Here is a 23,913-nt window from a genome sequence, read left to right as displayed (position 1 = left end):
TTGTTGCTAGATGACTCCTAATGTTAGATTTAGGGTTAGTTGAATAACATCAGTAGCTGTAGTTATTTCATAATAGCACAGGAAACAGACACATGTGTATGTAGGTGTAGAATTTTCTCTAGACTAGCTAAATGAAGTATGAAGCAACATTCAAGGGACAGTGGGGGTCGTGAGTCTTTGGCACCCATATTTTGTAGGTCATGGGCTGAGAAAGTTTGGGAACCCCTGTACTAGGTGCTCTGTACTTACGTGCAACTCACAATGAAGATTGGTTGTGTAATAATTTAGAGATTTAAAGAAGGTTGTTGGCACAGCACACAGTTTATTGCCTCCTTTGAAATTCCCATAATGGTGGTGACCAGCGTTTGGCCAGTTACCAAGTGTGCCACCAGCCCCGGTATATGATGCGACATAGGCGAGGCATGCCACCTAGCATGTTTCGATCTCGCTGTCACTCTAAAACTAAATGTATCACTTTAGATGTATGTAATTACTACGATTTACACCATTTGTAACATTTGTATATATCTTAAATTTGTATTCTATCTTATTTATCTATCTTATTTAAACTTATTCTCGATTGTACTTATGTCTGGGTTGCTGCAACAATCGAATTTTCCTCCGGGGATCAATAAGGTAATATCTTATCTTATTTTAAGACTTGAGGGTTGTACGGTGTTGCAGTTGTTAGTGCAATCGCTTCACAACAACAACATTTCTGGTCTGGCTCTCGATTTGCTCGTTCTCTCTGTGCAGGGATGTGCTCCCACTTTCCCCCTCAGTCTGGAGACATGCTCCTTAGAATAACTAGTGTGTCTAAATTGCCCATAGGTAAAGTAGATGATGATGATGTAGAAGAAGAAAGTGCTTCTTGTGTGTGCACATGTCAAACATATGCCACCCCTGCATAAGTCAGTACCACCCCAGTTAAAAAGTCCTGACACACCCCTGCTGTCACCAATAAAAGCAGGGATTAGCTCCACTCCCCCGGTATGTGACACAGTAAAAGGATAGAAGTCAGATTTGAGACATGTAGTGGATTTGGGGATGCATCTCAGATAATATTTACAAACAACAACAAACACTGATGAAATGTCTAGCATAATTTTGTATATTTTCTGACATAGCATGATTTGCAGTGATATGACGTCAGAGAGCCACATGAGAGGTTAAAAACAGACGAAAAATAATAAATACAAAAAAAATAAAGACTTGCATTCATGTTTTTCTGTCATTCATCATTCATCACTTCTCTGTCTGCTGTTTAACACACTCCTCAGGGATGATGGATTTCCCCAGCTCACCTGCCCAGCCTTCATCACATTATTCTCTTGTGATAAAGACCCGTCAAGGTTGTGTTCATGACTTACTGCTAGGACTATCACTGATGCTTGATCGTACACACACGAGCACACTGGAGGTCTCTTTGCTTTAATTTTCTATTATATGCACAAACTGGCTTTGAGTTACCTGTTGACAGGCACACATGGCTTTTCACACGTACACCACCTCTCTCCAGCTGCCGTCTTCACACCTGCTGGTCTGTGAGGAGCAGATTGACAAATCAGATAGCCATCACAAAGACTATATAAGAGCAGAATTTGTAGTTTGGGAGGTAGACTGACTGACTGAATGAATGACTGACAAACTGAGATCTAGTATAGTGGAATCATCTTTTAATCTTGAAGGTTTCTCAAACTAAAGACATGTGTAAGGGACTCTCCTCCCTGCCCTCCTCATGCCTGGAGAGGTAAGTTTCCACCTGAATCATTGAGCTTTCTACGTAACTTGCACAGTTTGTGTTTTACTTAAAGTGATTGTGTATGTCTTTATCAGGGCAAAAGGGATGCGGGTGAAGTTGAGCCATCTGGCAGAAACACACCACAAGCAAAAGTAAACATGCTGAACTCATATTAAAGACTCTCTGCCGTGTATCAGAGTGAAGCTGAATGTGACCTGTTTGTGTCTCTGTTCTCAGGGGTCAGGATGGAAGAGCTCTTCAGGATTTGGAAACTCTGCTTAACCACAAAAGTAAGAAAGCTTTGTCCCTTTATTCTTGATTTTGTCTCTTCAACATTCACAATCGGACACGTCACAGCAGAGAAATCAAAATTGTGAATGTTGGATTAAATTATGTTTAAATCCAACTAATCTAACTGATTTATCACGCTGGTTTACGGTCATGCACTGTTGATGCTTGCACAGACACTTGAGTAGTATTTACACCATAATGGAAATGCTTTAGACCAGGGGAAAAACAAAAACAAAACCTAAGTAAGAAACCAGAGTATCTCTGTTTGCGATGATCAACAGGGTTTTGAAACGTGTGGTGATATTACACTGCAAGAACTCAAAACTAAGCAAGTGTTTTTGTCTCATTTCAGGTAAAAAATAGCTTTTTAGACTCAAAATAAGCCATATTCTTCTGAGAAGTCAATAGAAATATATTTTTTGAAGATTGCACAAGCCATAATTAAGGCCTGAATTGCATCTAATGGGTTAAAAATTTTTTACCTATGGAATAAGTGTACATGTGAAGTTTCTTGAATTAAAACCTTATTCTTATTTCAAGAAACTTTAATGGTACATTGGCAGATTTCTTTTGCTCATTACAAGCAATTCAGGTCTTATTTATGGCTTTTAGTATCCTAAAATAAGACATTTTTCGGGACTTGTTTGGAGAATGTGGCTTATTAAGTCTAAAAAGACATTTTATACTAGAAACAAGATAATTAGCTTTGGGTTTTTGCAGTGTATTCTGACGGTATTTTGGCCCATCGAAGGTCGTCAAGCCAAGCCTGCACAGTGAAGTCTTTCATGTAAGCTCTATTTGACTTGTCTCATCCCCTTCCCTCCCTCTCTCAACCTCTTTGATTATTCGTTCTCTCAGCCGCTCTGCAGGCGTTTCGTGGATTCCTTCGCTCAGAGTTCAGTGAAGAGAACCTGGAGTTCTGGTTGGCCTGTGAGGACTATAAGGTTTCTGCTTCACACCTGCAGAAGAGCAAGGGTGGCATCATCTACAGCCAGTTCATCAGCCCAGACTCCCCTCAGGAGGTCAGTGGAGAAAAGACTCAGAGCGCTCAGACTGAATTAACTTCATTAAAAGAAGTCATAAATGAAGTTTAGTGATGCACACAGTCAGGAAACGAGTCAACAAACCTTTATCAACAATGTTTCCTCTTCTCAGGTTAACCTGGATGCTGAGACCCGGGAGGCTCTGCTAAGTGTGATGGACTCTCTGTGTGCAAACACTTTCAACATGGCTCAACAGAGGATCTTTAATTTGATGGCCAAAGACTCGTTCCCCAGGTTCCTGCGCTCAGTTCAGCGCACAGAGGTCATTAAAGCTATTTAAGCATGCTCTGTGTATCGTGGTAGACCTGCTTTAGAGAACATGCTGATGAATCTGTGCTGCTAGACATGTTGATTGTATCTGACCTGTTGTTTAACAAGTAGCTACTTCTTTTGATTATGTAACTGTCCTTATGCTCTGTAGGCATGATGCATGTTGTTATTGTCATTACTGTGAGATGTAGGCATAGTTAGAAGCCTCTTTAAAACCTCTTGTAAGCTTTATTGTGGAATCTGCATTAGACTGCATCTCTAGTGTATAAAAGCAATTATTGAGACAGGTATCAAATAAAAAATCTCATGTGATGAAACTTCTCTCAGGACATTACTTTTGTGATTTTCAGCAACTTGGGGTATTATTCAGCTACACAGCTGTTAGATAGCTTGACAGATCCTAACCCTAAAGACAGGTTGAAGTGGGTTGTCATGATAATATATTGAAGGTTGCATAGCCACACTGCTAGATCTGCTCCATCCATCCATCCATCTTCCTCCACTTATCCGGATCCGGTTCACAGGAGCAGCAGTCTCAGCAGGGAAGCCCAGACACTCCTCTCCCCGTCCACTTCCACCAGCTCTTGTGGGAGGACACCGAGACGTTCCAAGGCCAGCTGAGAGATATAATCTGGGTCTTCCCAATGGCCTCCTCCCAGATGGACGTGCACTGAAACACCTCCCCAGGGAGACATCCTGACCAGATGCCTGAACCACCTCATCTGGCTCCTCTGGATGCGGAGGAGCAGCGGCTCTACTTTGAGCCTCTCCCAGATGTCTGAGCTCAGACACCCTGTGGAGAAAGCTCATTTCAGCCACTGGTATTTGTGATCTTGTTGTTTCGGTCACTGCCCACAGCTCGTGACTATAGGTGAGGGTTGGAACGTAGATTGACCGGTAAATTGAGAGCTTTGCCTTCTGGCTCAGCCCTCTCTTCACCACGACAGACCGGTACAGCGTCCGCATCACTGCACACGCTGCACCAATCCATCTGTCAATCTCACGCTCCCTCTTCCCCTCACTCATGAACAAGACCCTGAGATACTTAAACTCCTCTGCTTGGGGTAAAGAATCTCCTCTGACCCGGAGTGGGCAATACACCCTTTTCTGACTGAGGCTAGATCTGCTCATTTACTTTATTTTTCACTATCAAAGGAGATGTTTTAAAGGTGTTCACACATCCAACTATGTGAGGAAGTAGGTGTAGGATGTGAGACTACAGTCTTGAACAGAGAAAATCACAGACTCTTGCTCAGCATCACCATTTATTAAGATAAAATAAACATGTTTTAGTCTCTTTGGACCGTTTTCAAGAGTACCATCTGTGAGAGCACACTTAAAACGAGCAAAGAGAAGAGTAGTGTGCAGGATTTTCTCTTTTCAAAAGCACAAAAATAATTAACACATTATGAAATTGTGAGATACCTTCTTGTGGCTCTCCATGAGAACATATCAGAATGACACAAACAAATGAAAAGTAGTAGTTTATGTTCTTAGTTTTCAATCAGGATTATTACAGCAACAACAAAACATCAAACACTCAGTAAGAGTCAATTCAGTTCTGTGCTGCCCCCTACTGAAGGCTTATGCAATTTCCATGGCCCTTCCTAACAGCCTATTCCAGTCTGTTAGTTCAATTTATACAACTTTTGATGAAATGAGAAACCAAAGTGACACCAAACCTGGTACGATAAGAATGGTTCCTCATGTTTCTATTTGCCTGAAGTCGACTCAAACATTCGCACTGGAACAACAGGAGAGCTGGGATGTCTCTTATATCTGTTTCACAGGGTCAATGTAGCTCACTGACTCAAAGACAAAGTCCATAAGTTTAGCACACTCAGCCTCAGGTACATATTGTCTGTGGTTGTGCGTCAGGTTCTATTTGGAGCTGGTTCCTGGACGGACTGCTCCTGGCTTGTCTTTAACTTCAGCCCCTTTGACCACGCTCAGCGGCTTGTGGAGGGAAGTGGATGCCCTCTGCGTCACCTCCTGCTCAATCTTGTTCCTGATAGCAATCTCTAGACCCTTTGAGGAGAAGAAGAGAAGGACATGTTTGAGTTAATCAGGTCAGAGAAGCATTCACAGCTAAAAATATTCAATCACAATTAAAGAGCCAAGCGACCAGACTGCTCTGTTACACTTGTCCTCACCTTCTTCAGCTTCTGTTGCTCAACCACTTGAGCCTTCTTGGGCGCGATGATCCTCCCTTTACAAATCGAAAACAACAAGTTGTGATCAAAACTTCTAAAAGCTAAAACCACCAGCAGATCAAGTTAAGTGATAATCACCTATACTGCAGATCTGTCAAACTTATGTTGGTTGAAGTGTGCAGTGCAGATTATAATAGCCCTATGATGATTTTGGATTCTCTACTTTAAAGCTAACTGTGCCGTTTACACTGAATGGTGTTTGTAATATTAACATTAAATGCATAGAAATAGACTGAATAAGAGCAACACTTTACTATAAGGCATGGCAGCTTAAAAACGAATAGGCATAGACTGCATGTTAAGTGACAACAGCAGTACATCACACCTAGACACAATTCTTTTCTTATAATAAGAATGACTACATGTACTAAGACAGACCGTCATTCAATGAAGACCTTTTTTTAAGCTTACTGTGAAACACAATGAAGCCAATAAGCAATACATGCTTAAATTCTGTCTGTTGGATACAACCTTTTATTTACAGTCTATGGATACAACGTATGAATAATAAATAATAATAATCGCACATGCGCCTTTTGAACAACGTGGTCAGCTGTTTCCGTGAGCCCCATATGTTGATGCTGTTTTGGCTGAAATAGCTAACAAACCTTTTCAGAGACTCGTAGGACAGCAGGTTATAATTTAAAACACGTACCTCCTTTCTTGGGTCCTTTGTTTTTGTGATGTTGGTGTTTCTTAGAGGCTCCTGGCCGCTGAGCTTTAAACTTCTGCGCACCTTGAGCCATCTTTACAGCCCGGAAGTAGAAGTATACAAACGGGGAAGTTCTTCTTCTACGCTTTGAAAAAGTGTTTGTCACCCTCCCTTTGCGCATTACCGACACCTACAGGAGCCTCGGCGAAGTGCTCACAAAAGGCGTTTTTCGACCGGTTGACCCTGGATCTGATTTTAATTCAGGGGTAGATAATCTCCCCCCTAAAAAGCCCCTGCTAGGGGGGTAGTACTTTTCAAAGGTCCCGGGACTTTAGGGGGAGAGGGCCTGCAATGCTGAACGTGTCTGATTGGTAGATTAACCGCAGTGTTTTTATTCCTCCCGCCGCCCACAATAACATCACACACATCTGTGATTCACTTGATTTCTCTTTCTTTCATTGGTTTTTATTTGTTCTATCTTTTTCGTATGTGTGTGTACTTTTCAAAAGAAGAAGCTGTGATTCTCTTGATTTAGCAGCTTGTAACAGTAGTCTTCTCTCTGCCCACCTTGAATGCGTCTCTCCCGGTGTTACGGTTTTAAGTGACCCTGTAAACTGGAGACCTTCAGCTGAACGTGTCAGTGTTTGTGGAGTTTACACAGCTGTTGAAACACAGAGGGACTTTTAAGATTCAATATCCTCATCAGATATATTTAATGATCGTCTACAGACGTTTATGAGGGATGCATCCGGCTGAAAGTCTCCAGTTAACAGGGTCGCTGTTTAAACTAAAACACCGGCCGATCTCTGCCACGGCATTTTGATTTCAAAAGGATTTTAAAGCCGTGTTGAAACGTCTTTGCTACTCGCGCTTATCTCCTCTCCCATGTTGATTCAGTGAATCCATCTGTGATGAAATATAGCACCATCTAAAACAGCTCCAGCTGAGTCTCTTCCATGCTAACAGGCTAACTGTTATGTTGCTCATAATGATACCTGCCTGTCCGTCTGCTTCTATGGTGTCATCTGTGATGAATGGTTTTGTCTTTGTTTTACTGGCCTCTACTGGTCTGGTGGTGTAGTGCATTTACCTTATTTTTCCCTCCATACGTCATTGGCCACCGGGGGCACAGGAACCTTTCAGTTCCGGGTAAAGTAGTTCTGGAGACTAAAAGACTCTGGAACTCTTGGTCGAAATGCACCTAAAGCATTGAACTTGAGACGGAAAATAAAAAAAATCATTTCATTGTGATTTTATTTTTTTAACCGTATTGATGTGAAAGAGAAAATCTCGTAATTCATGACTTCACTTTACAGCATTATATTCATATACGTATATATAAAAAAATCCAGTTTTGACCTATTTCCACATGTTACAAAATAAACCCAGATCAAGTGATTATCAATAACAACAATAACAGACTTGCACTTAAGAGGCCATCTGAACAACACTCCTTCCATGGTAATTGCAGGCCATACTAATCATTGAGAAAATAATACACAAGCACCTGGTTTGATTAACCAAATCAATGTGGGAAATTCATGGCAAGCAGCACTGAACTTTGGCACCGGACCATTAGTATGTGTCAGGCGTCTCAAGGAGGGGTCAGTTGGACATCTTGTTAAACACAGTACTATGTTGCTGCTGGTTCAAAAGCTTGGAGTGAAAAACATACTGTAATGCAGAAACAATTCAGCTGCTATCCAATATAACACTCGAGCCCATCCCTCTGCAAATTTTGGCAAACTTAAAGCACCACTGCCACAAATTATTAATCACATCGGATACAAAACTCAGTGAGATGTGGAGAAATTTAATCCAGTTATTTTTCTGCAATCTGTGCTGCTGTAGCCTTGCACACTGAGTGCTTGTGTTCATGCATTTCAGTGTTTGAGTCCGTGTAGGCAGACGGAGAGGTAGTGTGTATGGTTGAGGAGGCCTCCCCAGTGTGGTGTACTAATGGCCTAGTCACTAGGAATCACAATGCCATGAAATAAAACAACAAACCACAGCCAAACAGTTAAAATCATGATGTACAGACAAAAAGAACTTTTACCTTTTAAGAATATAGAAAGAAATTACACATGGCAGGTCTGACAGCCACAAAGTTGCTACATTTGTCTGGAACACGCTCTAAACTTGCCCCTAAACACAGAAAATCTTGGACTGTACAAAACCAAAGAAAGAAAACTCTAATACACAAATGTCCATTATGCTTCGTGTGGTGTAACAGCATCTTTGTGAGATGAGGTTTGAAGGGTAGGCAGAAGACAAACAAAGAGGGAGAGGATCAAAGTGAGGGAAGAAGCAAGCTTATATTACAGCAGGATGATAGATTATGATACTATTGTTACTGCAGTGATTACAATTGATACTTAGCTTTTTTTTTTTTTTACAGCATTTTCTCTGGACTGAACTGTTTTTATTTTTTTAAATGAATGATAAAAGTCCACAAGGGCAGTGTGGAGGTCAGACAGGGTGTTAAAGAGGAACACGAGCATTGTGGCCAGACCCCTGACCTCTGTCTCATCAAGCTCACCGAGCACAGAGTGTACAAATCAGCCTTTATGTTTACTCAATGTTATTAAGGTTTTGGTCTTCTTTATATTATGTGAATTTGATACTCTTCATGTGATCTAACTTCTTTTTAGTTTAACTGGTAACAGAGAACACAGAGAAGGATCAGAAAGCCAGATCAGACGAGGGTGTACCTTGGCTTTCTGAAACAGACTATCATGAACAACAGGTAATCAGGATACTGATACAAATTCATAAAGAAGCAGTTTCTGAGGGCCATAATTTTCTTAAAGAAGGAGTCTCTTTGTAATGAGTTGTTCAATGAGTGTCACCAGATATCTGTGAGCTTGTTGAGATTGTGGTCTGGCTACATGTTAGGAGTCAGGATGAAGGAAGGACTGCAGGGCTGCTGTCTCTCCGGTTAGGGTCAGTAATCTGTACTGGTGTTGCACCTGTAAGGCAGTGAGCAGTGTAACATTCAGTACAGCGAGTACGCGTGTCCCATACAGTCATCTAAAGATATCTGGACAGCTTTTATAGGGAACGTTTTAGAACAACAAATTAACTGAAGGGTCACTGGCCAGGTGAAACTACAGGAACCTATCGACCCTCCTTTTACACACAAGAGACTGAACACGGGTTCATTTCCTGCTTTAACAATCACTAACAGTCTGCAGGTAAACTCTGCTGCAAGTCATCACCAAGTAAGGGGATTCAAATGTCGTTTTCATTATAGCTAATCAGTTTCAGATTATGTAATCATGAAGGGTGTTTACATGTTAAAATGCAGCGTCTGCCCCACAACACTGGACCCTATCAGGAGAAAATAGAGAGACTAAAGACTGACAGGGCGAAAAGTATCAGCCAACAGCTGAGGAGAAAAACCTTTGTTTAATCCTTAATGTCGATCTGAAGTCGTCTGATGGCCTGTACGTCAGTATGGAGTAAAATCAGCATCTCAGTTATGAGTCCAAACAGTCGAAACACATTCTGATCAAAGCACAAAAGGCAGAAGTGACTGAGTGTCTGAGGTCTGTCCTGGACACGGCCCCTAACAAGAGCCTGGTTATCTGAGTTGGAGATTACATTCTGGTTGTTGGTTGAACCATGCTATGTGTTGAAGCTCCTTCAGCAGAAGGATATTGCATTGTGGAAAAAAGAGCACAATCTTAAAGGAATAGTTCAGCCCAAAATAAAGACCTGAAGCCATCGACTGCTCATCTCTACATCAAGGGTTTATCAGTGTGGGACCTTTGACCTCTTTTAAATGTACAACAGTAGGAAGTTATGTGTGGAAACTTCAAGAATCTGCATAAAGTCAACACTTTGGGCCTTAAAACCTGCAGGTTACTCTTTTTTTGGTCAATTTGGGGCAGCAGAACAAACCGTAAACACACAATTGACTTATTAGCGCCTTCGAGACTTGTTTAGGGAAATGTGTTATCTAACAGTTTCCTGTTTACACATCCTGTGGGCACTTATTTGAAGTCCTGTTTGTGTCTAACGGAAGGAACAGTCAAATATTTACCATCATTGCAGCACTCTTTTGGCCAGCATGCAGCTTGTCCTAATTTGTTCACAAGCTAACTGCAACATGTTCTGTCTGCTGTTTGATGCAGACTGAGTCGGTTACAGCCGGTTCATTAAAAAGCTGCCTTTGGTGACAAAGAGATGTTGATGAGAGCAGTAAAGCTGTAGGAGGTAAATCCAAAACACAAGCTCAAAGAAGCTAAACTTCTCTATACAGCTCATAAGAACTGAAGGGTTGAGGGATTAATCTAAAAGATTTTCCTTGTGAGCAACACGTCACATTAAATATCCTCATTAGATAGACATTTGAATGTTTGCATCCTTAAATTAAAGAAAGAGGTTGCTGCTGATGTAGCTGTGATGAGTAGAGTCTGTAAATCAAGAAAGAAACATCAAGTAAATGTTACACTTGATTGTATTTTCTCTCGTCTGTAATAGATTGTGTTTAAATCGGGGTCAGTCTTACATAAAGATATAAACTAAGTCTTTACCAACATGCAAGTGAGCAGATGACCAAACATTCATTTTAGGGGGAACTATTCCTTTAATAAAGATGCCTGTATTACAAAGGTGGAACAGCATAACAGACTTCTGAGCACGCTGCAAAGCTGTTTGAGCATGAACGACACAACGTCCCTTTTTTTGATTTTTCATTCTTCAATAGTGTAATGTGCAGTGTGGTGAATATTCTGCGGAAATAAGTATGGTTATAAATATATGTATAGTATATTATTACATCATGAGAGTATGAGTGTGGTATGATACAAGAAAACTAGAAGTAGCTAGTTGCAAACAAGGAGAAGTAAATACAGCCGTGTATCTTTCGTAGGCTTCAGCTGAGTAACAAGGACTGATCGAGAAGTTCCACTTGTTGAAAATTTAGTCGAACAAAGTGAAATCAGATTCAAATTATGAGAGTGATCAGATTAAATTATGAGAGTGAATCAGATTAATTTATGAGAGTGAATCAGATTAATTTATGAGAGTTAATCAGATTAAATTATGAGTGAATCAGATTAATCACAGCATTAAAATGTCTGGTTGAGAGATAAATTTGGATTATTCCTCTACAAAGGTTTCTATATGAAATGAAGGAAATTAAATGTTAATATAACATTTTTGATCTCAACTTTAATCTCATATAACCAAGTATTTGGTTCAAATAGCAGTACCTTTTACTAGCAGGGGTTAGTTCTCTACATATGTACACACTAAAGGCAATGATATGTATATTTACACATGGGTAGCAGCATTTAATAAACCATGGCTACTAAAAACCACTACTTTGAAATGATATTTGAAAATATCAGCCATGTCACTTTTTGGAAGTTTTAATATTTGTGGTAAAGAGTTTTAAAAAATGACCTCATTAAGGATTCAGAAAATTGTGTGCCAGATATTTCTTATGGGACTGAGTTCAGCTGAGCTAATCCTTGTCACTGTAGCTGTTTAAACAGAGGAAGGGTTGACACTGAAGACAGGGTGGGAGACTTTGGAAAAGATGACATGGAGAAAACACAGAAAATGAAGAGGAGCATTAAAGAAAGGGGAGACTGCACGTGTGTCTGCTCGACTCCCTGCAGTGAATTTGTGTGGGTGAGTGAGAGGATGAAGAAAGTATATTCTTCTGTGTGCACCACTGACATGAAACAGTGACTGTGCGTTGATGAAAAGATGAAAAGAAAAGGAAACACAACTATGAGAGTGTGTGCTCTGTTATGCAATGAGTGTCTTTGAGGTGTGTGACATTAAGGTGCAGTGGCACACACGGACCAGCAGGAGGAGCTGAGTGGCTTTAGAGGGCAGTGAGGCGGCCGGTGAGCGCTGCCTGGAGCTCCGAAGGGAGGAAGACCCCGAGCTCTGTGATGATGCCTCCTGTGATGAGCTGGTGAGGAGTCACATCAAACGCTGGGTTCCACACCTCGATACCTGAAGGAGACACACAGAGATGAGTCAAAGGGGAAGATTGAGACACATTTATTTGATTTATCAATAAAATTTAGCTCTCAATTGAACTGTTACTTTTGACCTCTATTTTTTAATGGTATATTCATAACTTTGGCTTTGTGATAAACACATTTATGCATGAATGTGCACCCTGTTTTCCACCATGTATCTGTTTTTTGAAGCTACTTCACCAGTTACCAACAACTTCTTTTGCTAATAATCTGTGCTGTGGTTTTTAATCTAGTTCTGTCAATGGTAGTAAACTAACTTTTACAAATATTACTTTCAGCTAAATGTGTCAAACATTGATTTTTCAGTCTTAACAAAATAAAAGGGGGTTATATATATGACTATTAGCCACCTGTTGTGTCAATCCTTTAGATACAAATTTGAGCCAACTTTAACAGTTGAAAGAATACAGTCAGGTTTATGATATATGAACACTACCAGTCAAAAGTTTGGAAACACCTTCTCATTCAAGGGTTTGTATTTATTTTAATTATTAGTAAACACTGTAGATTAATACTGAAGACATCAAAACTGTGAAAGAACATATATGGAATTATTTAATGAACAACAAAGTGTTAAACAAAGCAGAATATGTTTTATATTTTAGATTCTGTAAAGTAGCCCCCTATTTCCTTCATGACAGCTTTGCACACTCTTGGTATTCTCTCAGTCTGCTTCATGAAGTGGTCTCCTGGAATGGTTTCTAATTAATATTAGCCTTGTCAAGAGTTCATTTGTAGAATGACTTTCCTTCTTAATGTGTTTGAGACCATCAGTTGTGTTGTTCAGAGGTAGGGTTAGTACACAATGGATAGCCCTATTTGACTACTGTTGTAATCCAGATTATGGCAAAACCAGATTATTTCATAGTTTTGATGTCTTCAGTATTAATCTACAATGTTGAAAATAATTACAATAAAAACCATTGAATGAGAAGGTGTGTCCAAACTTTTGACTGGTAGTGTGTATGGCTAATTATTCCACTGTTTTAGTAAGATGCTTAGCTAATAACTTCAAAGGTTTCTTACTGTAAGATAAGCATTTTAATCGTTTGATGACATGCCAGTGAAGTATTGTCATGGTTTAACAATGACTGATAGCTCCACAACTTTAAAGAGATAGATTAGTCTTAAGTGGGGTTCAGTGAGGTGCTTGTCAATCACAGGAGACACAGGTCTGTGTGACGATTGTATTGAGAAACAGGTTGGTATACCAGCATGGATGCTCGGCCATGGACGTTTGGCCCTGTTTCTCAAACACAACATGCATGTCCCTCCACCTCTCGCGCACTGATCAGCTGATCGAGTCTGCAGGTTTCGAGGGAGACAGAAAATACAACCAACCATTTTTGTCTCTTGTCTATTTTGTAACTTTTTCTTGTTTGTATATTTTATATTTTCATTATTTTGGAACTACCTACTCTCTGTATTTATTCTGTAATATTAGCTTCTTTCATACAGTAGGTTTCCTTCTTTTCTGTCCTTTCTGTATGTCTATTTTCTGTCTGTGTTTAAATCTGAAAAGTAAAATAAAATATTCAAAAAAGAAAAGAAAAGAAAACTAATCTGTTAAACTGATGATTTTGACAGGGATGATGACACGCCAGAGTACGGACAAGATGAACAAGTCTCAACAGACCAAAACCGATAGAGGAGAGAAACTGGTGTACCAACATGCGATCAGGAGAGTCCCTGATGGTGCTCACAAACCCACATTGCTACTACTCTCACAAGTAGGACTTGGTAAAAGCAGCACTTCAGGACCTTTCTGAATCAGAGGACATCGGCAGCTCACATACAGATACTTTGCGCCGTTCAGTTTCCTGCCTCCTCCCCCTGTTTTACACACTTTCTTCAATTTTCAAAACCTCTGAATGTAAAAGGGTCTTCAAAGTATGTTTTCAGTTCTTCAGATGTAAAGTCACAATATTTCAAATAATAAATTATAAAGCCATGACAGAGTCAGCAAGACAATGTCCGTCTCTTGTTTCTTAAAACTCTCAAAGCAGGATGCAGAAATATCAGGTTCATCCATCATTTAAGCCTGCTGCTGTGAAAACTTACTGTTTCAATTGTTTATCCACAGTTGAAACTTTCAAACGATCATCTCAGATTTTATTCCAACCACTGATTATTTCAAATTCTATTGTTTACAGCAGCAGAAGAGTGGATGTACACTACCAGTCAAAGGTTTGGACTCACCTTCTCATTCAATGGTTTTTATTTATTTTAATTATTTTTCAACAATGTAGATTAATACTGAAGACATCAAAACTATGAAATCCTCTGTCCATTCACTTAAAACTTTTTAAATTGTGTTTTATTTATTGTTTGTTATTTAAACTCTGTTTGTTTTTAATGTTGTAAGGTGACCTTGAGTGCCAAGAAAGGCGCCTATAAATAAAATGCATTATTATTATTATTATTATTATTATTATTATTATTATTAAATCATCTGATTTTGCCATAATCTGGATTACAACAGTAGACAAATAGGGCTATCCATTGTGTACTAACCCTACCTCTGAACAACACAACTGATGGTCTCAAACACATTAAGAAGGCAAGTCATTCTACAAATGAACTCTTGACAAGGCTCATGTTCATTAGAAACCATTCCAGGAGACCACTTCATGAAGCAGACTGAGAGAATACCAAGAGTGTGCAAAGCTGTCATTAAGGAAAAAGGGGGCTACTTTACAGAATCTAAAATATAAAACAGATTCTGCTTTGTTTAACACTTTGTTGTTCATTCAATAATTCTATATATGTTCTTTCATAGTTTTGATGTCTTCAGTATTAATCTACAGTGTTTACAATACTTAAAATAAATACAAACCCTTGAATGAGAAGGTGTTTTCCAAACTTTTGACTGGTAGTGTGTGTGATTTACACTGAAGAGCTTTTGCTTATGACATGAAGTAACATCACGAAGTGCGACTGTGTTTCTGATGACACTTTAATTGTAATTGGAAAACAGCAGAGATCTTAAACACTCGGATAAAAGATGCATCATTAATTGCCTACACAGGTCAGACCTGTAAGTCAAATCTTCTCACTCCTGTTGGTCGTTTTTCATGGGCTTTTTTAGGTTTATTTTCCTTTATTTAGAGTATAAGTGAAAAATGTCAGCCCTCGCAATAAAGTTCAAAACTTTGATGTCAGAAATCGACAGCAGCTTTTAGAAATAATGCGCTTTAGCTCTAGCTTTCACCACCGTTTCCAAACACTGACAAAAAACATGGGCTGAAACATTTTTTCATTTCTAGCACCGAGGGTTTTTCAGGGAGCACGCCAACTGTACTCCTTTATTTAGAAAGAACAGCTCAAGAGAGACAGGATATGTGGGGAGAGAGAGGGGGCATGACATGCACCAAATCATGACAGGACCGAGGATCGATCCTACGACCACTGGAGTCTCTGTATGTGAAGTGCTTGCTCTACCTACCGAGCTAAACTGACGCCCCCGATTCATTGATTTAAAGTAAAATGTGAAAACACCATCTCTGTAAATGTCCTTTAAAACTCCCCGTTGAGACGGCAGAGCAGAGTCTGAGAATAAAGTTAAGGAGGGATAGAAACGTAATGTACAGGCACACATCCTCCTCTCCAGAGGCCAGTGAGCTCATTAAACGACTGCTCTTTAATTACTGTGATGTCAGCGGGCACTTCTCCGCTCTGGTCACGTAATTAGAGATCAAATGACTCAATTCAGCTCTAACGAACTCAACTGACACACACAACGTCCTCTCTTCGGGGCCCATAAACATTGACCCGTAGGCCCGTAAAGGCTCGTAAGTGACTTGTCATGGGTGCAGAAGGATCAGGGACTTTTGAGAAACCTCATTTAGGAACAGTTTTTGTACGTCTGCGGACTATCAAGGGAGATCTTAGACGGTACAGAACCACAGAAAGAAAGATCTCCTCATAGTTCATCGTGTTTCAGTTGTATAAACAATGGCAGGGCGCCTGATATCTTAAAACTGTATTTCTCTCCTTGTCGCCGTCTTCATCTTCTTCTGGCACTAACGCCACATGTGACGTCAATTAAAGTCTGTGAGGGTTCATTCAGTTCTTAGAGCTTAGGGCAATCACTGGAACTGGGCCATGCTCATCTTTCTTTCAGAGTCTGATGTTTTCCTGTTGCTTTAAGTCCTCGAATCAATCATTTCATACATCTTTAACAGCGTATATGACCCCCCCCCCTCCTCCCTCCCCCCTGATGTCCCACAGGTCTTACCTGGTGCAGCAATGGGGACTCCGTTTATACTGGTGAGCTCTTCAGGGGGGCGCACTTCGATAATGATGTCCCTGCCGCTCTCCAGGCTCAAGTCACATGACGTGCTCGGTGCAGCCACATAGAACGGAATCCCATGGTGCTTTGCGGCAATGGCTAATTGGTACGTGCCCACCTTGTTGGCGGTATCTCCATTGGCAACTACCCTGTCTGCACCCACCACCACGGCTGAGATGAAGAACACAACAGAGAGATTAAGAAGGATGATAAGAACAGAGTTTGATAAGCAGAGACCTGAACGACACACACACACACACCTGTTATGTCCATCTCTCTCATGGTGAGCGCCGCCATGCTGTCTGTAATTAGTGTAGCAGGGATCCCCTCTGCGACCGCCTCATACGCCGTCAGTCTGGATCCCTGGTTGTACGGTCTGGTCTCCGTGCAGTACACACGCTTCAGCCTGCTCAGCGCGTGGAGGCTCCTCACCACACCTTCACACAGAGTCATCATGACAGTTACAGTGCTGTTAATATTTCAACACCACCCTCTTCTCTCACTCACACCCACTGATCCATCAGAGTCTCACCGAGTGCGGTCCCGTATCCAGCTGTGGCCAGCGAGCCGGTGTTGCAGTGTGTGAGGATCGTCACAGAGTCCCTCGGGACGCCAGACAGGATGTGCTGGGCGCCATAGTTACCGATCTTCCTGTTGTCATTGACGTCACGCTCCAGCATGTCTTCAATCCAGGCGATGACACTGTGGGAGGGAGGAAGAGGTGGGGATGAGAATAGGCTGTGTGTGCCACCCTGGACTTCGTGTGTCCATCAAGTCTGGAGTTACAATATGCTGCATGTTCATTTGGTCATCTAGATGTAAGAGCCATGCAGTGATACAGTAAGTTCATTAAATATATTTCTGAATTCAGAATTTGTCATCTTTTAGTTAATGTGTAAGAAGTGAGTGATCTCCAGAGTGTTAAACGGAAATAAAAACAGCAAAGCGGATGCTGGATGTTGGCTGTTCCTGCAGAACTCTGGAGATTTAGGACACATAGAAGCAGATGAGGCACAGAGCTACGAGGGAGGGGAGCTGGTATAAGAAGACCGAGGTTTATGGAGAGGAGATAGAAGCTGTGTCTCTCCTCTCTCATCATGGGCAACGTGAGATCTCTGGATAATAAGATGGACGAGCTAACAGGACTAGCCAGGAGTCAGACGGAGTTTCAGGAATGTAGCATGGTGTGCTTCACAGAAACGTGGCTGCATCAGGATATTCCCGACCACAACGTCTCCATTGACGGCTTCCAGACTGTCCGGGCAGACCGGGATAGCACCGAGAGCGCTGTGGGCCTCCGACCATATTATCTGCACATGGAGATCTCACATATCATACTGGTAGCTGTTTACATCCCCCCTCTTCCAAACCAACTACGGCGTCCATCGTTCTCAACGCTGCCATAGCCAGACTCCAGACAGACCACCAGAGTGCCCTCTTCCTGATCTCTGGGGACTTCAACCATGTATTTATCTTCTACATAGCTTATTATTGTATTTGTATAACTCATTGTGTATAGGAGCAACTGTAATGACTGAATCCCCCCCCGGGATAAATAAAGTATTTCTGATTCTGATGCATTCATACTAACGATCAAATCTCTCCTCTTTGAGTTAACGAGTGATGTAAAATGAGCAGTGAACATTAAGGACCGACGGAGAACTGTTTAAAACTGGACTACATCTCCTGTCGTTCCAGTCAGACTTAAGTCAACGTGCCTTCAGAGGGAAGACACTACAGCATGTGTATCCTTCCTCACAGCCTCTCCTGTAGCTCTCACTTGTTTAGTGTCAGTCTGATATTTGGCTCCATGAACAGCACACCCAACGGTAGCCACTGTCTGTTTTATGAACACAGCCGCTGCTGCAAGACTGTTAAACAGGTCCAGCAAAACAACCCACATCACACCGATTCTTTTCTCCATACAGTGGCTGCCAATCAAATTCAGAATACAGTTTAAGATACTGGTATTAACATATAAAGCTATCCATCATCAAGCACTCGCATATATCTCCGACCTACACAACCCTTACATCCCCAGTAGACCCCTCAGATCCTCAGACCAGGGTCTGCTTGCTGTGCCTCATGTGAGCCTAAAAACTAAAGGGGGCCGTGCCTTTGAGCTTGTGGCTCTGACTCTGTGGAACAAGTGTGCTGTGCTGTTTCCACTGAGACTTTAATAAAGCACCTTAAGACACATTTGTTTGTCTGCTTTCATTATTGTCTTATTTATTGCACATTTTATTGTCGATATTGAAACTCTGTGAAGCACTTTGTGACTATGCTCTGTGAAAGGTGCTATAGTGAATAAAAGTTTACTTACTTACTTACTAACATTTCTACAGACTAGTAACATTGATCCAGCACGTTACAGTAAGTGTCACCAGATACATAAACTCACTTGTTAATCACCTCATCGCCAAGGTGTCATTCTGCAAGAACAAAACTCCACTGAAGTTCTAAAAACAGAAACACAGTCTGCTGTACGGCCTAAAGAGCAGAACTATACAGCTTCATGATTAACTCAGAACATCTAACACGACCCGTTCACTATCTGCACTGTGATTCCTAGTTACACATCTTTATTACCAAACACCATGTATGCTGTAATGGGACAAAAGGGCAGTCCTGGGAACTACTTCTGTACAGGTGCAGATACTGATCCCTCAAACCAGAGTCAATCTACTGATACTGGATCCTTGGAGTCCTGGTGGATGAAAAGCTTTCATGGAATGACCACATTGAACACGTGTGTAAAAAGATTATGAGGTTGATTGGTATTTTGAGTAGAGTTCATTTACTGGTAAATAATTCTTGTATTTTAACTTTTTATTACAGTTGAATGTATCCTCACATTATGTACTGCAGTACTTTATGGGCAGCTACTTCTCCCACTTATCTAAATACGATTTTGTTAGTCCAAAAGAAATAATTGAGAATGATTAGTTTTTTCAAAGGATGCGACTCATCTGCTCCTCTTTTCAAAAAGTACAAACTTGCATCTGTTTTTAACGTGAACATTTATCAGACCTGTGTGTTTACTTAACCAGAGACCTGCCCTGTACTTTTAAAATGTCTTTAAGTTTTCCTCAGACATTCATATAAGACACTCAAAAAATGTTCACCTCCCATCTTGCCGGACTTCCCTTAATCAGTACACCTTGAAATACAGAGACCATCTCAACAATCAGCATCTTCACTATCATCCTTAAAAAAGCATCTGAAAAAATCCCTAATTTAACAAGTCTCAACATACTTGTCTGATCTAATTATACATGGTATGTCTTGCAATTGTACAGATATGGAACTATTTTTGGTAACTTATCTGTAACACTGCTTTTTAGAACTTTTTGTTTAGCAAGAGGGAAGGTATTTCTATAAGCCTCTTGGGGCTTCTGACCTCCCCTGCACAATGTTTTTGATTCCATTACATATATTGCTGCTGTTGTTGTTGTTGTTGTTGTTGTTTTTATGATGTGCAAATAAAAAAATAAAATACACTGATTCCCACTTTATATCCCGGAAATTCAAAAACAGTGCCGCCCTCATTAGAACTTATTCAATTATTATTATTATGTGAGTTAACATGAGGAGAGGGATCGCTATGCATAGAGTCAGGTAGGAGTGACTGAAAGGCTGAATCTGAGATCAGAAACACACTGACTTTAATAAAGAAATAAAGCTGAGTAAATAAAGTCAGTATTTCAGACCACATCTATCTTGTGTATTGGATCAGAGCATGTCCGATGAGACCTTCCCACTTTCAGGCGTCTTCCCTGCTCCCCATCATGTGCATCTCCAAACTACAATTTAGTTCAAATGATTCACGTAAAATAACACTTCTGACAAATCTAGTATGTCGGCTTCTCAATTTTCACATTCCACACGTCTTGCTAACTATCACAAGTTTCTCAGACGCACACCTGCAGCTGGTGTTGAATGAGGATGTGCTACAGCAGCAGCTAACCTGACTTCACAAGTGCAAAGCAGCATGTGTTCAAACTATTTTAACTCACAGTTTCACCAACATATCAGCGCAAGCTGTTGATATACTCAATGTTACATGATGAGTACACAGGGGCCTCAAAGGCACCCTGCAAAGCCTTCAGTAAAACAAGCAAAAGGTCTGTTTAAAACCCACGGTGCATGTTCTGAAGGCTGAACAAATGTTTTAGGAATTCAAATGCATCTCTAAACACATAAAACACTTACATTTACAGTTTGTCTTTACAGTTTTTATGCAAACGTTGTTTACCTCCATGTTTACCTGCCAACAGTCTTCCTTTTACCTGTCTTTGCTTTTGTGAAACCTCTGAGAGGGTCTAAATGTAAACACATGGCTGTTCAACAGAGCTACAAGTGATCACAAACTCTGAAGACTTCTTTAAACTGAACTATAGGCTGGAACTAGATTATTCACTGTAAGTAACAAAATCAGAAGAGGAGAAAAGGAAAGTATGAAGACAATCAGGGGAACCATAGCACTAAAACAAAAATATCTTTTCATAAATGTTCTATTCTTGTTATCAAACTATCAAGGGGCGAGGAGAGGGCAGAAAACCCTGGACAGGTCGCCCAGTAAACCACAGGGCTGAGATATAGACACATATAACCATTACACCCACATAAACCAGTCATTTCAGGTGACTAATACACCTGACCAGCATGTTTCTGGACCGTGGGATGCAACCAGAGCACCCAGAGAGAACCTAGCATACCCAACACACAAGGTCAGATCATACAAACTCCACACAGAGAGGCTTGTATCTGATGGGAGTCAAACCAGAGAACGACTTGTACCTCTGTGCAAAAATACTGTATTGTGCTTTGGTAAAGGTGGTAAAGACTCTACTTGAGGAATCTGTAATTTAAGGATAGATTTAAATCTGTAGCAGAACATTTAAGAAGCTGTTCTCCTGTTCCGATGACCCCGAGGAGAAACCTTCCCAAAGTGTTGGTAGTTTAGACCCTGTAACCAGCCCACCTTTCTCTGAGCTGCTCAGAGTTCTTCTCCATGCTCTCGTTCTCCGCGAACTCCATCAGCTCTCGGGCGGCACGGCCCATGTTGACGGCGGTGGGCCTGGCGGAGGTCAAGTGGCACAGGGACTCCCTGATGAAGGTCACAGGGTCATCGCCTCCAGCGCCTGCCCGCAACTCCACCGCCAAGCTAAGGCAACCAACGATGGCGATGGCCGGGGCGCCCCGTACCTGTAAGGGAAGAGGAGGAAAAGTAAGCATCACTCTGAGGGCCTCGTTCTTTGTCTCACATCTTTTCAGGACGGGAACTTCTCCCTACCCGTCCTCACAGATCATGATCAGTGAGCCAGAAGAAGACGAGGTGGCTTTTACATGGAAATATGTTTTAGTCTTTGAGACATATCTGGCTCTGCCATTAGACTCCATTATCATGACATCACCCTTTCTATGTATGGTACATTCCTTCACTCTGACACTCACACTCACACACACACACACACACACACACACACACACACACACACACACACACACACACATAACCAGGATCAAAGTGGAGCTCCTGCATGAGAGTAGAACAGAGAAGACAAAAGATGTCACTCTCTGCTCTGCCCTAATAAGTGAACATCTGAAAATGTTCCCAGCCGAACTTGAACAACATGTGACTCTCTCACACCTCTCTCTGTCAAAGATTCAGGTGTGGAGGGAGAAATGAGCCGGAGGTGTCACTGAGTGCAGAACAAGACCGAAACGCGAACAAAAAAACCCTGGCAGAGGTCATTAATAATTCATCAATAATCTCTCCCAAAGAAAGAGGGAGGAGGGGAGCATATTTCATGGGTGGGTTGATGCGTGCTGATACAGTCAGTCACTCTTTCACATGGAAATGTAAAAACTACATAAAGGATGGCTTCGGAGGGGGTCGATTGTCGGGGAGTTGTGGGTGCTGCAGGTGCAGCCAAAACAAAAATACAGGCCGACATCAGGGGCACGGCGGCGAGCATATGGCATGACACGCGTGCTGGAGAGGAGCACAAAAGACCCGAGTGAAAAACACAAGCACGACGGGGATGGATGCTTGGGCTGCGGGCATGCACGTCGGCCGGGGGAGAGGGAGTGAAGGAGGAGAGAGATGGAGAAAGAGAAATGAGCTCCACGTACCTTCATGGACTTGATGGCCTCGTACGCGTCCTGCACCGAGTGGATCTCATCGTAGACGGTCTGGTGTGGCAGCAGCAGCTGGTTCAGGATCTGCAGAGCCCCGGCCCGGTAGCGGATCGCTTCCAGAGTCATGACTGAACAGCAAGGCGCACAGATAGCGGGGAGAAATTACGCAGACGGACGCGCGCACACGCACTCACTCACTCACTCACTCACTCACACACACTTCCACACACACACACACACACAAACACACACACACACACACTCACACACTTTCACACACTCTCCCCCTCTCTCTGTGAGCGGAGACACGCTGAAGTGACCGCGGCCTGGCTGTCGGCAGTCCTGAGAGCCGTCGCAAACAGAAGGAGGAAACGTGGAGCAGCAGGAAGAGGAAGAAGAGGAGGAGGAAGAGGAGCGCGCTGGATGGAGTGAGAGGAGGAGAAGGTCTGCTGTGCTGTATGAAAGGACAGAGCGGGGAGAGAGGAGTGAGAGATAGGCTGGAAACCTTCACACTCTGACAGACAGGCAGGGAGGCAGACACGGAACCACGTGTTCACCCGAGCAGGAAGCCCTCCTCTCTGACCACGCCCACCAAAGTCTCGCGGGTTGTCCAATTTTCTCCAAGACTCCCTTTTTCACTCTCTCTCTCTCTCTCTCTCTCTCTCTCCACGTCCCATCCCCCCTCTCATCCTTTCCCCTTTGTCAGGGGGAATTTCAAATACGTTATTAGCATAACACCCAAAGCCACAAGCTCCCCCCTCCAACAAGAGCTTGCATTGTCTGCAGAAATAAAAGTCTATTTTTGTCTTAAATTTGATTATACCAACCCTTGTGTCCCATGCTGCCAGATCCCCCTACACACATAACACAGGATATAAAAGCAACCAATATTGTCCCTTCATAAACATTCCTATGTTCTATTTAAAGCTGATTGTATAAATATTTGGGTGGGAAACACTTTTCATGGAGATAAAGTCAATATTAAAAATGTATTATACCAGTTACATTGAATTAGTTTAACCCATAGACTGTATGGTTTAACCCCGTTGTACATAAGCTTTACATTTCTGAGGCTAACTCCTGAAAAAGTTCAAAATCATGTTTGTTTCAATTAGTAAAAGTGATCACAGGGTCAAGATGAGATAATAGAGATGTGATACAACATAATTAGCTTGCAGAGTGGCATCTCTTCTAAGACCCATTTTTACAGACTTTCTTTTGTGTGACTTCATCCTTTTAACTGCTTTTTTAAATTTATCAATT

At 41.6% G+C, this 23,913-nt stretch overlaps 3 protein-coding genes across 4 annotated transcripts; 1 reads left to right on the top strand and 2 right to left on the bottom strand.

Moving 5' to 3' along the window:
• The first annotated feature begins 1,647 nt into the window (after positions 1-1,647).
• Positions 1,648-3,646, top strand: si:ch211-196h16.12 (regulator of G-protein signaling 5). The gene is made up of 5 exons (XM_034688608.1): positions 1,648-1,750; positions 1,837-1,893; positions 1,979-2,031; positions 2,891-3,054; positions 3,188-3,646. The coding sequence occupies exons 1-5, from the start codon at positions 1,707-1,709 to the stop codon at positions 3,353-3,355; spliced, it is 486 nt and encodes a 161-aa protein (XP_034544499.1). The 5' UTR covers positions 1,648-1,706; the 3' UTR covers positions 3,356-3,646.
• A 951-nt stretch (positions 3,647-4,597) lies between these two features.
• On the bottom strand, positions 4,598-6,356 carry c7h19orf53 (chromosome 7 C19orf53 homolog). Its single transcript, XM_034688770.1, has 3 exons — positions 6,214-6,356; positions 5,499-5,554; positions 4,598-5,373 (listed from the first exon to the last, which is right to left on the bottom strand). The coding sequence occupies exons 1-3, from the start codon at positions 6,302-6,304 to the stop codon at positions 5,227-5,229; spliced, it is 294 nt and encodes a 97-aa protein (XP_034544661.1). The 5' UTR covers positions 6,305-6,356; the 3' UTR covers positions 4,598-5,226.
• A 1,091-nt stretch (positions 6,357-7,447) lies between these two features.
• Positions 7,448-23,243, bottom strand: mri1 (methylthioribose-1-phosphate isomerase 1). Of its 2 annotated transcripts, XM_034687929.1 has the most exons (7): positions 22,645-23,243; positions 21,491-21,714; positions 17,039-17,208; positions 16,767-16,943; positions 16,453-16,677; positions 12,031-12,186; positions 7,448-9,179 (listed from the first exon to the last, which is right to left on the bottom strand). In XM_034687929.1, exons 1-6 carry the CDS (start codon positions 22,774-22,776, stop codon positions 12,053-12,055), a joined length of 1,062 nt encoding a protein of 353 aa, XP_034543820.1. In that variant the 5' UTR covers positions 22,777-23,243; the 3' UTR covers positions 7,448-9,179; positions 12,031-12,052. The 2 variants fall into 2 exon arrangements, with proteins under 2 accessions (XP_034543820.1, XP_034543818.1); XM_034687927.1 differs by having other exon boundaries at positions 7,448-12,186.
• Between the last annotated feature and the right edge of the window lie 670 nt (positions 23,244-23,913).

This window comes from Notolabrus celidotus, chromosome 7 (genome assembly GCF_009762535.1).
Source record: "Notolabrus celidotus isolate fNotCel1 chromosome 7, fNotCel1.pri, whole genome shotgun sequence".
Classification (NCBI taxonomy): domain Eukaryota; kingdom Metazoa; phylum Chordata; class Actinopteri; order Labriformes; family Labridae; genus Notolabrus; species Notolabrus celidotus.
This window is presented reverse-complemented; position numbering and strand designations above follow the sequence as displayed.